Source organism: Fragaria vesca, linkage group LG4 (genome assembly GCF_000184155.1).
Source record: "Fragaria vesca subsp. vesca linkage group LG4, FraVesHawaii_1.0, whole genome shotgun sequence".
In the NCBI taxonomy this organism is placed as follows: domain Eukaryota; kingdom Viridiplantae; phylum Streptophyta; class Magnoliopsida; order Rosales; family Rosaceae; genus Fragaria; species Fragaria vesca.
The window spans coordinates 14,661,868-14,677,900 of record NC_020494.1 but is presented as its reverse complement, the minus strand read 5'-3'; the positions used below and the strand labels follow the sequence as shown (position 1 = coordinate 14,677,900).

General features: G+C 37.8%; 1 protein-coding gene across 1 annotated transcript; it reads right to left on the bottom strand.

The window, feature by feature from the left end:
• Positions 1-755: 755 nt before the first annotated feature.
• LOC101306808 (MACPF domain-containing protein At1g14780-like) lies at positions 756-8,854 on the bottom strand. Its single transcript, XM_004296946.1, has 7 exons — positions 8,413-8,854; positions 5,633-5,871; positions 3,355-3,550; positions 3,194-3,271; positions 2,926-3,109; positions 2,276-2,442; positions 756-1,689 (listed from the first exon to the last, which is right to left on the bottom strand). Exons 1-7 carry the CDS (start codon positions 8,689-8,691, stop codon positions 982-984), a joined length of 1,851 nt encoding a protein of 616 aa, XP_004296994.1. The 5' UTR covers positions 8,692-8,854; the 3' UTR covers positions 756-981.
• Between the last annotated feature and the right edge of the window lie 7,179 nt (positions 8,855-16,033).

Sequence of the window (16,033 nt, the reverse complement as noted above, 5' to 3'; positions counted from 1 at the left end):
ACACTCGCCTAGCTAATCATGTCACGCAGTGCGACCTTCAAGGCTTTATATGAATTTGCATCATTAGATCCATCACACTCTTACATTCTAGAGCCAAATGCCAACCTGTTTAGTACTACGTTAGTTCCTTTCTACATTCTCTTATATATCTACTTTCAGTGCCTGCCTGCAGCATCTAACTGTACTCATTTCGATCCATTTCATGCGCTAAAAAAAACAACTAACGGAACTACATATTGCAGATACATACTATATATGCGGCGCCGAGGATTGGAAGTGTATGATGAATGTTGAAGCTGTGGCATGCATGATGAATTAAGTATATAGTAGATTCACTGTTTTAGAGTATTGGTTAACAGGAAATGAAAAGCTAAAGATGGATTTAGAAAGTGAGAAGAACAATGTGGCTTTCTGCGGTGTTGATTGAGGACGATTGCCTACACTTGTGCTCCTTCAGTGTGTCATTAGTCTGAACAAGAAACCTAATTCAAATATGAAAAACAGAAACGATTCTGTATATGGTTTTGCTGAGATATTCAACTAGAGTGCTAAGTTTCTGGGCAGTCTTATTCTGTCTTGCGTTGATGTCAGTCTGTAGTTGAGGTTTTTTCTGTTAGATATAGTGAACTGTGCATTTGAGTTGCGCTTTAATCATTTCTGGGTTTCTTTTCATCAAGTGTCAGTTTTTTGGTGAATCATCGTGTCAAAGTTTGAGTTACTTCACAAATGTAAGAAAAATATCTTACTACAGAATTCACGTCAGTCAATATTTGGTATATATATATATGTATTAGCACTACGCTAATTAATCATCCAGTAATTATGTAATCCTTAGATTGCTATACCCTACAGCCACTCCATCTATTCTTATAAGATTATCAATTTTACAAAAACTTTAAATGAACAAATGAACAAACAAATTACTACTATTACCTCCGCTCCGTATTCCATTCCACTGCGTATGTACAATGAAACTGCGATTCACCAATAGTCTAACAAGGCAAACTTTACATGCAGACCAATTCTACGTCCTTCTTTAACTAGCTTAGCAGCTGTTACCAACCAATGCCCCGGAGCATCATGTGGCCCTCGTACCACCTCAGCCGTGTCCACAAATTTAAGCAGCTTAGAAGATCGATTTAGCACTGGGGGGCCTTCTGGATATACACCTGAATTAAGTGCAGCTGGATCCTGCTTTTGCTGATCAGTCGCTGTCCTTTGAGTGAACGTAAAGGTGGTGCTGAGATTCGTAAGGAATGTTGATTTGTGAGAAGGCTCTGGCGACTCAGCCCATTCAGTCTTCCGGATTGCACAATTGGGTAGGAAGGTATAATGCAGACGAAGGTGAAGTATCGTCTTTGGCCATTTTCCTTTGCTTAGTAGCTGTGCACCGGTTACAATATACACACCACTTGGATCTCCCTTCAACCAGTTGGGGTCATGTCCAACTACAGATGAACAGATACTTGAGTATCTTTTCCATTTAATTGGCTCTAAGAATTCGCCACTCGACTCACAATCATCAGAACCTCGCCACCGGCTTGGTCTTGTTGTGCTTGTGTTAGCCAAGGAAAGATCCATAGTATTTGGAAGGCTTGAGAGATGCTGCACATGAATGGCCAACCTATTGCACTTTTTTCCTTCTAAATACAGGCGTAGGCCAACAACTGGTTTTTGATTGGTTGATACCTGAAGTGGTACAAGTTACACATTTAGAGATACGTGATACCATATTCAGTTGACAAGAAAGGACATATAAAGAGCAACTGTTGTTAATGCCAACTTTTAACAAGAGTGCCCTAATCGTGGAACAAAACCAAATATGCCAAAACAGGAAGTTTTTAGTTTTTTTTTTAATATAAATGATGGCATGACTTCAGTTGAATTCATTAATGGTTATGTAACTGCATGTTCGAACAAGAGTGCCCTAATCGTGGAGCAAAAAACAAACAAATATGATATAGAAACCCCATGAGATCCCAATGGATTTGAAGATGGCAGACCAAGGTGACTGCAGGTAATAGATATAGAGAGAACTGAATAACAGATTATGGGTACTGGGACATACAGCACGTATTATTAAAATATCAGCATAACTTTCAAGAAAACATAGCACAGAAAAGCCTCTATAATCCTGTTCTATTACCTCTCGTATTGCAGTTACTTCAGACCCAGAAAAGTAAAATAACACTTGTAATTACATAAATGTCTAAGCGCAGACCATGATGCCTACTTTTATTTTGGTGTAAATGATCAGAGACAGAGAGACACGCACCTGCATAGAGCTAACGAAGATCTTAGGGCCCATGAAACTGAATTGCAAGGAAGGACAAGAAGCCCTTTTCCTTTGATGTGAAAGAGGAAGCTCACAAAACATTGGTGCCCACTGCCTAGGAACTTGGAACTCCAAGAAATGTTGTAAATCCTCTGCATCAGGCTTATCTGTGATGATAGTTATAGATCAATGTAAGTACCTCTATCGATCTAAACAGGCTCAAGGAATTTATTGCAATTTTTATTGGTTAAAATATATATAGATAGAGCAATTTCATGTAGGACAGTAACTGGGATATAAGAGACCAAGATTAACACCAAGTACGGCAAAATTACCACAGTCCAGTGATCTATGAAAGTGAGTCTTGTTGGTGCTATTCAGTAAGTAAAATATTGGGACCAAGGTGTAGGGTTGAATCTCGTCTCTCATCAGATTTCTTTAGATTGTAAATTTGTCTTCATCTCAAATTCATTGTACATCATCTAAATGAAATGGCCTTTAAAAAGTCTAGGATGACTCAAGTGGAAATAATAATCTTTGGGATATATATGTGATAGCATAAAGCTCAGCAATGGATATGAACCATACTTGTAAAACTATGAACAGCATTATTAATTGGTTGGGGGGGGGGAGGGGGGTGAAGCACTTACAACGTAGATACAAGTTGATTGCATGACTGAGATAGCCACTGCCTGGAAGACCAGTAAGAAGAGAAGTAATGGGTACAAACTTAAAGAGGATTGCGTCTGGTTCAGCAAGGACCGTCTGGAGCCAATTGGAGTGACTATTCAAGTACACATCACCTCCTCTTTTTGAGCAAACGACTGTAAGGCCCTGTTCCAAGTTAGAAGAGGAAAAGATTATTCATAGCCCAGGACTGCTGTCCATAATACTCAAGTGCTTGAGTTCTTTGCTTACATCCTTGCTTGACGTTTCGGAAATAGTGGTTAAATGCATGGTGTTGGACTGCAAAATACGATCAAACACCTCCGGAATCTAGAGAAAATGATTGGTTTCGTTAGTTAAAGTTATTAAAAAAGAACAATCGAGAATATCAAATTAAAGATCAAGCACTATACATTTTGTTTTCCATTTCTTGTTTTTCCCCGTAGTAAAGAAGGTCCATCTGAAAATAGAAAATCTCCAAGATCCTCTAGGTGTCTTCTGAGATCAGCGGGAGGAACTGGTGAGGAAGATTTCTGCCTAACACAAAGTAAATCTTGACCTCCAACTGCCATCCCAACTATTATGTGTGTCCCATATGAACGGATGAACCTGCATTATAAAGATGATCAGCACCAGAACCACACTAGCCATTTTCATGACTGGCGACACTCTGCTTAAAAGATCAATTATATCTGATCACCTGACACACTATTCCCCGACGAAAACGAAACATAGACATGATGATATTAATCAGGAAACAAAAAGAAACTAAAACGAAAGAATAGCACATATCAACTATGCCCTACCTTTTAAATGACCCCACCTATCTTGTCTACCATTTTCTCTTTATTATCTTATGAGTAAATTCAACGTGTTATAGTCTCCTTTTTCATATTTTACTAATCGACTCAATCACTCAGTTTACTGATTCTTCAACAGTTTGAATAGTTTCCAAGCAATTTATACCACAGAGCAGGGGCAGCCATATAAATTACTTCACGACTCTTTTTTGAAGAAAAGACGATCTTATCAAAAAAGAAGAGAGCAGTACAAGGAGTGGATAAGGAATTCCAAAATCGGATAGAGGGAAAAGCAGAGATACATATAGAGACTAGCACAGCAAACATAGAAGGTGACTTCAAAACAGCTAACAGATTCATCCTAGTAGAAGAAAATGAATAGTTCCTGAAAACAGCAATTACTGAAGCCCATAATGCAGACATATATCACACTCGAAATATAGCCCTTTCGTTCTCACCCCATTGTAAGTTTGAAAAAGAATTTCTCACCATCATAACCAAAACAAACTTTAAGGGGAACTGACCATTCCAAAATTTAAGAAGCAGAAAGGAAATAGGGAATCATATCATAAAGAGCTAGCCATAAATTTTTTTTTCAAGCATATCTATTCCAGCAGTGCCATGGTATTCTACAACAACAAATGCAAAATAAGTAGATATTTTCTATGAAGTTAAATAAAAGCACTACTCGCACAAAGACCACCTTACACTAAATATATACTGGAATTAGAAATTCCAGAACAGTTACTGACAGAAGTTTCGAAAGACAAACTAAAACAAATTTATTAAGGTATGAAGGTAAAGCTTATAGAATAGTCTGAAGCAAAATAATTTGACTCAAATTTCAATCTTCAGATGCATAGATCTTGGTAAAGGGATAACGCATAAAAACTGTATTTTAAGCTATATCGAATATGCATGCATATGCAACAAATGCATGACTAAGACTGGTTTCTTTAAGTTGGTCCTTCCAAGAAGAGACATGATAGATATTAAATGTGGAATCAATTGATAGACTGGTGAGTTACTACTCTTTTCCTCAAGTATATGATGGAGGAGAAATAAGACCATCATTGCCACTGTAACAACTATTTGACATGAAGAAAATAAGCCAACCAATAAGTTATTTCTTCAGCAACCCCGATGCATAGGTCAGGTTGAAAATGGAAAAGCTGTGGAGCTAACTGTTAAAGCACATATACTGACAGGGAAGCATGATTGTGGGGTGAAGAGACTTTACCAAATTATAAGTGACGGTAAAAGTTAATGCATGAGCTTAATAGTGAGAAGGTCTCAAATGCTTGAGGCTCAACTTATGATGTGGAGAGCGAGAGACTAATCGACACCAAACTGAAGCTTCAGTTTTGAGCTGGAGCAGAGAAATCAATATAATGAGTACCCAACTCGTAAATTCCTCTAACACACAAATGGAATTTTCTATGGTACCTACATGTATGTGATACCTATATTTACCAATATGACAACAAATTTGTTGTCGTTTTGGTAAAGATTGTCATTACTTGGGTAAGTTTTGTTCTATTAAAGGTAATTACTCAACTTAACACAATTTACAAGTTTATGAACATCTTGTTGTCGTTGTAGTATCTTGGTTCAATTATATGTAAATATGTAAAACAAATGTAGTAATTTTGTTGTCAATGTTGCAAATTTTACTCATTTAACTTATCATTTTTGTTTAATTAGTGATAAAATGAGTGTATGGTATACATCCGAGTACCGCAGACAACCCCCTAACAAATGCGCCGTTTGTTTGTTTAATACACCTTAGAGTATGTAATGCTTTCTATAGTTATATATCCTCATACGACAAGGATCTGCACTGTGCATCTGAGTAAAGATAGATTCTAAGCACTAAATGTAAATAGTTTACCTCGACAATGCAGCTGGATCCCAACGAGCTGGAACAGATTTCTGTACTTTGTTTCGCAAGATTAGTGGAGATGCTGTTAGGTGCAAATTGTACAATGAAATGAAGAAACCATCAAAAGCAAGATATTTTGTTTCTGCGATATCTTGAAGCCAGTCTCCAGTTAAATCAAAAATGGAATTCAGATATCCTGAAGGAATTTTCCCTTGAACTGAAGATTTCTGATTAAGTAGCTCAGACATCTGCAAGAACATATTGTAGAGAAAACTAAAATGAAATAGCTATAAAGCTTAAAATGCATTTAGTAATCAATAACAACATATTGTAAAGAAAACTACAATGAAATAGCTATAAAGCTGAAAATGCATTTAGTAACCAATACATATGCTAGATTGTTTACAAAACAATGCCAATCATAGAGATACGCCAACTACTTTGAATAAAGTTTACAAAAATTCCAGAAAACAAGAAACAAAGGTAACAAACACGAGAGGAGCAATACACATAAGCAACCTATAGCTGTTTTAAATGAGACTTTCTGCAATCAAATGTATATAAGATAATCTTCACTATACTTGATACTGTTTTTGCTTCTAATAGATTCTTACACATTAGCATATGTACTTATTTTCCATTTTTTGGTCTCAATATGCCATTCTTATTCATGTTAAGTCCCATATTACCAACAGCCCAAAAAAAAAAAAGTCACATGTTACCAAAATAGTGATCAGCATATCAAGATACCTTTTTTGTCTTGGGCATAATTGGATGAATATTATGACAAGGAAAGATGTCAGTAATCATGTGAAGATGCAACCTGATGCAAGATAATTGCTTTTAAAGATTAAATGTCTATTAGTCCTCTAGGATCTGCCCATCAGTTATCATAAAACTGGTATTCTTCATTTTTGCTTGCCGTTTGTTTTGAAGCATTCTAGATCCGAAAATAATATGCTCCGAGTCTTCTAGAAAGTACGGTCAACCTGAGTGAGCCTGGACGACTAAAACTGAATCCAAATATATTTCAAGATGCTAGACACATAGTGGTGTTTTAGAAGCCTTTATAAAGCATCCAATGAAAATCAAACTAAACATTGCAGAATTCTCGCCATCCAAGTCAAGACATCTGGGTGGAACACATCGTAAGCTCTTATGAAGATGCTAGACAGTTAGTGGTGTTTTAGATGTCCTTATAGAACTTTTTGTCATCCAATGAAAAATAAAATAAAATGTTTAGAACTCTAGGAATGCAAGTCAAGACCAGCTGGGTGGAGAGACACAACTTCATAGGTTCTTATGCAAGCTTTACTGTACCACTGTGGGAAACACTCCATACTCTAACATCGCCCTCTTATGTGGGTTTTACTATCTACAACTTTAAAGTGGGTGAGTTAGAGAAGATGCTGCCACACAGGCCAACTAGTGAATTACCTGCAGTTGAATGTTAAAAAATCCATTGTAAATTGGTGGAGAAAGGGAAGACCCTTGAAGCTCTTATGCAAGGCCTTATTTCCTGATGATACACACCAAGCTTTCAAAAATAATGCAGAACTGTATCTTGAGTTCCTTCACTAAATTTTTCCATAGAGCAAGAGGTGTTTCTGAAATTTATTCTCTAATGCCCTGGAACTGATAGTAAACAACATGGTTGGTTGGAGCCTGGCTCAGACTACAGGTTTCATCACCATATAACTCCTTCGTAGACTTCTAAGTGCTAATATTGAATTATATTTGAGTATATAGGGACTTGAATTTATTTAATCAAGGGTATTTTAATCATCTGCACTAATTTCTGGGTAGCATATATTAATACATAAGAACTCTAATTTGTTTGCCAGGCTCTTAGACTACCATTCGGGCTAACTCCCAACTTTGTGAGCCTGTGAATTGGCAGGTTTGGTATCCCTTGGTTTTTGCCTCTTCTTCTTTTCTTCTGTTCATTACAGCAGAAACTGATTTACTTCTCAGCTACAAATTTGCTACCTCAAACCAATACCCTTTTCTTCCCTACTTAGAAAGTCCCAGTACTTTCCACATTCAGTACGCCTTGTGAAGCCACCCAAACCCGGAATGCCCCCACAAAGTATTGTCTGCGGTCCAGAAACTACAGCCTATCTCGTCCTGCAACTAAAAAACCCAGCCTATTGTGTCTTACACTGAAGTTTTGTTGGGAACTTGGGAAAGAGATTAGAACAGTCTCATCGAATTTTGTCTTCCATTTTTACACGTTATTGAGAAAGACAGATCTGCAGTAGTATACTTATACTTATCCCCTGGGTTTCTCTCTTCCCTTCTTTGATTATATTTGTTTCCCACCAGCAGAGGACAGGGTTCCCCTCTTTCTCTTTTCCTTTGTTTCTGATCAAATATAATATCAATCTCCACAGTCCTAAATCTAAATGGTTTCATTTAGCTGATCACCTCTATTACACCTCTATTAAGGCATACGATTTCTCCTCATTTCACTGGTTCTTTATCCCACAAAACCAGCTCATTCGACCATGTTATGATCCCTAGTCGCAAAAATTCTTTCCCCACCCCCACTAGCAATAGTCACAGTACACTAGAAAACCTAAAAGCTTTCCACTAAGTAGTAGAATTCAACTTGATCCGCTTGATAAATTAAGGATTCAATTCAACAAGTATTGGGCACCATAATTCTAGTATTGATTGCTCATATCAAACATAAAAGGATTCAAGCAGTTCCCCAAAACCCATGTATTTCAGATCACAAAATGGATAAAACTGTGCTAAACAAAGAAAGACAAGACTGGAAAACTGACCTGATTGAATTCAAGAACATCGGATTTGAAGCGGATTCGATCCCCTTTATCACAATGAATATCCTGAGGAACACCATGAATGACAACACCCCCACCACTACCACTAGGAATGACAATGTCCCTCTTACTCTCCTCATTCAAAACCACCAACCTCCCTTTACTCCCATCCAAACCTTTTGCAAACTTCAACCTGAAATCACTGCTCAGATCAAACCCCTGCCCAAGAGCCTCCAGAGCCCTCACCTCTATGGGCTTCTCAGCACCCTCCTCCATCCTCATCTCTACTTCTCTTCTTCTTCTTCTTCTTCTTCTTCTTCCCCTACTTCTTAAGCTTTTCCCACCAAACAATCACAAGAAACAACACCAACCCATTTCTCAAAAGCAGCAAAAATGTCTTTCCCTAGAGTCTAGAAAGAGGTGGGAAAGCTTCTACATATGGTCGTCTGCGTGTTTGAACAGAAGAGCTCTCTGTCTCTCTTTGTTAAGAGACATTTAATCAAAGCAGTTGCCAACTTTAGAAAGGGTCAACTAACTCTGATGGAACAGAGCATCAAATAATTGTCACACACTGGTAAATAACAATAATATCTTCCAGTTGGTACAACCATCTTTTGAATATTGACTAGGGAATACTGAGGGGGTTCCCGAGTCAACCATGGTTGCTCAACTCTTCCGCCTCGGTTGCTTTGTATTTTCAACATTTTGCATGTGCCAGTCAAACTCTGTGATCAACAGAGCGTCGTGAGCAGTTTGGAGTTTGGCTAAACCGTCGCATCAAACTACTAGATTAAGATGGGGATTCACGACCAAAATATCATTATGTTTTCTCTTTATGTAGCAATCTCTTGGTTTTGGTGGGTTGTCAATTTCGACCTACATGATTTTATTTAAGGTTTCAAATATTTTACATTGAGATGAATAAATTTTTGAAGCAATATAAAAGTATAAAGCTGTAGCACCTAGGGTTGTAAATCTACTCGATACAATTCAACCTTGAGTTGCGCACAGCTTGTTTTGGCCGGCGTTCGTGAAACAAACGAGTTGAGTTTGAGCTAAATATGAAACCTGGTACATTATTTTTTTTCTTAGATATAATTTAATCAATGAGAAATTTTATATACACACCTCTAATTACTTAATACACATCTTCTACTAAATACACCAATTATTAATACTAGAGGCTCCTCTTTGTAATTGTCGTGTGAGCCTCTTGTCCATTATAATTTGATGACAGCGGGGAAGCAAATAAAAATGGAAAAACTATGTTCCTTTTCTTCTTAAAAAAAAAAAAAAAAAAACAACCACTTATTTAATTTTTCATTCTAATATTTTATTAAATACATAACCCAAAGTACCCAAAAAATTCATAAGAGATCATATTCATTGACAATATTAAGACTATTATTGTATGATTAGTATAGATTAATATAAATTGACAATTTGTAGATATTCATATTTACTACTTGTATTAATACGTTACGGATTTAATGTTCCTTTCAAATTTTTACCCTTGAAAATATAACAAGAACAAACTTTAACAATGTTTGGGTGAAAAACAAGAAAATGATGGAATATAAAGAATATAATTTCAAATGAAAGTTACATCGTTTGACTTGGAAATTATGAATTTCTTAGGATGAAAAAGAATAAAATTAATTATCCAAATTGGTAGGCAGATTATTATGCACATACAAAAAGTTGTCTCTCTCTCTCTCTCCATCTCTCTAAACCCTTGGTCGATTTCGTGCCGATGGGTCTATCATCGGACGGGAGTTACAAAAACCTTTGATCTAAAGGGGTTTTTTTGGCCTAAAAGGTCAAGGCAAATTTTAACCGGCGTGGTTTTCTGATCGTGTTCGGAGACAAGGCACCCAAGATCACTGTGTTTGCGCGACGATGGTGGAGCAATGTCTCCACCCATTCTTGTCCAAGCGACGGTGATGGTGAGGTGTTTGTGAAAGTGGTGCATCAGTCTCATATTAATGGTGGTGTTGTAGTCTTGAGGTTGTGGCATTGTTGGGTGTTCTCTTCGTGGTGGTGTTTGGTCGGGATGGCAAAGAGGTAAGGCGGGGGGATGGCATGGCAGCGAGTCCATGGCTGACACGACCCACCCCGAATTTCACCCTGAAACCCGGAGTAAGTCGTGCGGGGACCACCTCCAAGGAAAATTTACTGAAAAGATTGATGAAATCTTCCTTGAAAATGGACAACCCTAACTCGAAAATTCCAAATTACACTCTTAAAACAACACGTCCAAACAACACATAATTAACCTTCAGAAATTCTAAACATAATATACAATAATCCTAAAGTATTCAGAGCTACTAGACACTAGCGGAAGCAAGAAAACACGAGTAGGTTAAACATGCAACCTACTGATGAAAACTGGCTGAAATGCAGGTGACTATGCCTCGCCTCTTACTAGATCCAACCCGAACTCTGCAGACTGAGCAATTTAAAACGAAGGGCCCAGGGGAAAACATTTAATAACGTTAGAGTGAGTGGACAAAAATAAAATAATAAATAAAATATTTATGTTTCCCCAAATTAATTTCTAAGGAAAAATCAAATACATGCCGCAAGCGATAAAACTTTTATCTCATAAAATATCGAGTCTCTCAGACTCTATAATATATGTATGTATTTACACTCGTTCATACTCCCTATATAAATTCATGGTCTATATAGGGCTACTACGCTCGCGTCCAACGTTCACGTCACGCCTTAATGCGGTGCTACACTACGTCATTAAGGTGGACAGACGGGTGTATAAATATGTGTCCATACCCCCTATGTGAATTAAACACTCATATAGAGCTACTACGCTCACGTCCAACGCTCACGTCACACCATAATGCGGCTATATGCTACGCCATTAAGGTGGACAGACACATATGGCTAGCTAGCATTTTATATACATACTCTCTCATAAATACATATTTATATCCACCGAAAATCCCATTTTCGGTAACTCTCCAAGAGAAATAAAATCGTCAAAATAAAATAACGTCAAAATATTCCGCAACAATTATTGTTCAACCATGAACTCTAGCATGCATTTTATTTAAAACAAAAGTCCACTCACAAATTAGGCCTAAGCTTGACGTCGATCTGGGGTCTCGTCTGCTCGAGCCTCTTCACGTCCTGATCCAAAAATAATATTAATTTCCCAACTAACAATCCAATAATTAATCAAAATAGACAAAATTACCCGAGAGCCATAAATACGCTCATCATTGCCTAACTTCGATATTCTTAAATCGAAACGATCCGAACTTAAATATCATTATCGACAGTCGTAATTACAACCTCCCCAAAAATACGACTTAAATCCTACGGCCGGATTCTACATTAATTAACCGCCAAAAATACCAAACTTCGGAAATTCACAAACCTATCCAAATCTCATCCAAAAATTCCATAAATCACATCAATATAATCCCCTTAATATTCCACATTTAAAACCCTAAAAATCTCTCAAACCGCGCCGGCTCCGCCGGGCAGCAGCGGCCGGAGGCCGATTCCAGCGACCTCCGATTCCTATGAAATTTTGATAGAATAATCCTCTCATCATGCTCTACAACTTTCCTAACTAGCACAAACACCAATTCCAAGCCTAACTAGGGTAATCGACTAAAAACATCAAAAACGCCATAAAACTTCCACCTCAAATTTCTCCTTACCTAGCTCAAGAGGGAGTGAGTCCTTTTAGGGCAAGGCTGCTGGGTTGGAGACCTACAAAACCGTACCAAGCTTGCCCGGATTGGTGGCCGGAGGAGGGAGTTCCGGCGAAAAGCTTCCCGGCGTCTCCGGCGAGTTTTCTCTTCTTCCGGGGGGGCTAACGGCTCGGGGGCTAGGCCGGGGAGGGAGAGGAGGAGATGGGGGTCCGAACTGGGGTGGAGAGGTGGCTGGTGGCTGGTGGCTGGCCGGACGGCGGCAGCTAGCAGCTGGAAGTTTCCGGCGAAGGGGGAGAGAGCACGGGAAGGAGAAGGAAGAGAAAAGAAAGAAGAAGAGAAAGAGAAGGAAATGGGTTGGGCCTCCCCAACCGGTCCAACTCCACCATTATATCCAACTCCCACCCTGAAAAAATAATACCTGAATAAAAATTACCTTTTACTAGCTAAAATTTACCATTTTTACCGTCGTCATATTTTCCTCCTACGAACAATCCTCCGCACATAATCGTCCCCGAAACCCCTCTAGGGACCAATTAAACTATTAACTCAATGACGAAGACGGTAAAATTCTTATTATAACCAAGCTAGTAAATAAGGTAAAATATAAGGGTCGGGATGTGACAACGGCGGCTAGTGCATTCACTTTTGTCTCTAACAAGGATGGAATCTGAGCTCTATTAACTGTTATTGGGCCTGGGGTTAATTCCTTTTGGGCCTAAGGTTATTTTTTTTCTCAATTTTATATTTCTTAATATAGTTAAATCTCCTAAATAATTCCTAATGCATTCCGTGTATTAGGATTCTAAGTACATGTCGTGTCTCATACGTCTTATGGCATGTGAGTCTATTTTCTAAAGTAGTGTAAGTTTTTCTAGCGTTCTCTGGAGTAGTACTGAATGAGATTATCTGCTACCTCTACGTTTTAAAATGTCTAGCGATAGGTCTACTGTTTATGTACCACTGTGGGTACTACCACTAACTCTTTGTTTGCCTATGTCCTTAACTGGCAACGATAGGGTATGTAATGATCTATCTTACGTGTGATGAATATATTTTTTGCCAAAAAAATAATAATAATAATTATCCAAACTTCCTAACAAAATTTGTATTAACTTCAATATTTTCCAAAATAAGTTTTTGATTTAAATATTTTAATCTGTTATATTTTCACTTTATTAGTTTCAGACTTTCAGTTTCACTTCCACATTTTAAATTCCAACCCAAGTAACAAAATTAAAAATCCACAAATTCAGTCTCAGACTCAGTGTCTCACAAGTCACAAGCAACAAAGTTACAAATTACAAACAATCAAAGCCACAAAATCCAAATAGAAGTGCCAAAATCTAGTCACATTAACCTGCATAAGTGCATAAAAACACACCCTAACTCCCTAAGTGCCTAACTGCAGCTGCACATTCTAATAGAAATTAAAGTCTGACAAACTTTAAACTGAAATAGTAAAGACTGAATCAATGAAAGAGTTTAAAGTCTTAACAAACAAAAAACCAAAATAGTGATGACAAATTCAGAAACCCTGGATTCCAAATGCACTGGTTTGCTACATTGCTGATAGAAATTGGTTTGCCTAGAGCTTCCAGTAAGCTCCATTGGGGTTTCTTCTGGGTCTGGTCCTTGATTGAATTTGTTTTCTGCAACAAAAATAAAATCACATGGTTAAAAAATAAGGTGTGACTTGTCATAGCAAATTCGCAAAGTTTTCTAATAATGACCTTTCTCAATCTCCTCCAACTAATAGTAAAGGGCGAGATCATCTTCAGTTGGATCTTTGTATAGGTTAGGTGGATCAGATTTTAACCAATCACTTTTGCACACCAAGGCCTACACCATTTTTGTGTCAATGATGCTCTAAAAGGATCAACTACTCTTGATCCTAAACTGAAAGCATTTTCAGACGCCATTGTTGAGCAAGAAATAACAAATATATCCTTGGACATCTTTGATAGCACTAGATACATAGCATCGCTGCCTTTCCACCACTTGACAAGGTCAAAACCCTTGGAGAAGAGGCTGACATACATTTCGGATCCACTTCATTTCTTATGCATAGAGATTGTTCAGCCACTCTCTCCTTTGCTATTTCCCTGCTAACCTCATTGAGGCCATCTAAATTATATGCTTCCATTTCTAAACCATTACCAGAAGTCTTCTCATACACATCATTTGTGTCTTCACCTCTATATTCTTCATACATCTTCATCAATATCTTCTTCAAGTCGCTTTATATCTTTTCAATTATCGCTAAACTTGCTTTAACTTTTCTCATTGCCAATTTAGCCCACTACAACTTGTATCTTTTGGGTCTAGATTATTAGCTATCATGATCACCTTATTCACAACCTCAAAACTGCCCTAATACTTGTCAAATTTGGCCTTCATAGAAGCAACAAGCCTCTTCAAAACCTCATCAGAAGACTCACAAGCCTTGTCAATCTTAGTCTGCAATGTAATCATCTCGACAAATAAGATGTTTGCAGTCACTGTTTTCCATGCACTCAACCTCAAAGTAGATTCATAAAATTTCTTCAAAAAAACATAGAAGGCTTCAGCATTCCTCTAGACTTCAAAATCTGGTGGTCCAATCTTGTCCTCAAAATAACTTCTTAAAGAAATATCTTCTTCTACCATCCTGTTAAACACAGCTTCATACTTCAGAGCAGCTCGCGCATAAGAAAAGTGTTATTTCATCCTGTTATTAATTACATCTATGGAACATTAGCATTAGCTCTGCATTGCTCCAACACAGTAAACTCCCTAAACTTATCAAACCTTTCAGATGAACTCCTAACATACTTTGCACAATTCCATATCGCTGCAATCCCATCCTCCAACACCTTCAAACCATCCTTAACTATTAAGTTAATAATATGACAAACACATCGTAAATGCAAATACTCCCCATCAAACATCAAAGTCTTATAGCCCTTCAACCTTTTCTTCATGTATTGCACTACCACATCATTAGCAGATGCATTGTCCGGAGTGATGGTAAAGACTTTCGAGATCTCTCATTGCCTCAAACATTGCACCATAGCACTACCAATATCCTCACCTTTATGACTGACAATTGGACAAAAGTTTATGATTCTTTTGTGCAATTTCCAGTCATTGTCCATAAAATGAGCTATAACAACAAGGTAGTTGATGTTTAGTATCGATGTCCAAGTGTTCGTGGTGATCGATATCCTTATGTCTGATGCCTTCAAGCCACTCAACAATAGAGCCTTCTCATGATTGAACTTATCTAACACACCCTTGGCAAATAGTTTTCTATTTAATATCTGCCACTCTTGTTCTAATTCATGCATAAATTCCCTAAAACCCTCCTTTTCCACAAACCTAAAGGGGTGTTCATACTTAATAATCATGGCTATGCACTTATCATCACACCTCTTTCGGTTATACTTATGATATGTTCTTGCTTTAGTCACATTATCTATGCACAGCTTGAACTGTTTGGGATCAGAATCAGCTTCTTTCTTAGGATGCAACGGATGTTCCACACATCTATTGTTTACATGAGACCACATTGAGCTTGTCCCATTCCTCTTAACTGCACAGAACACTTCCTCACCACAAATGTTGCAGCTGCACCACTCCGGATCGATTTCCTCTGAGTTTGAGAACTTACATCTAGTAAAGTATGGCCAAAGAGGACTTTTGTTGGCTGGTTCTTTTCTTTTCTTCCCACAAGAAGATTGAGATTGTGAGCTTTTTGTTTGTGGCCGAGGTTCAGGTTGAGATGGAGGTTGCGGTTGAGGTTCAGCGAAAGGTTGAGGACGTTGAGGTTCAGGGGGAGGTCCTAGTGGGGATGTGTGTAAGGATGCAGTTCCCTCTGCATTTGCGGTTGATTGAATAAATGGAGAAGAGCTACTAGTTTGATTAGTCTGAATCTGGGACATTGATGTATCCACTACGAACAAATC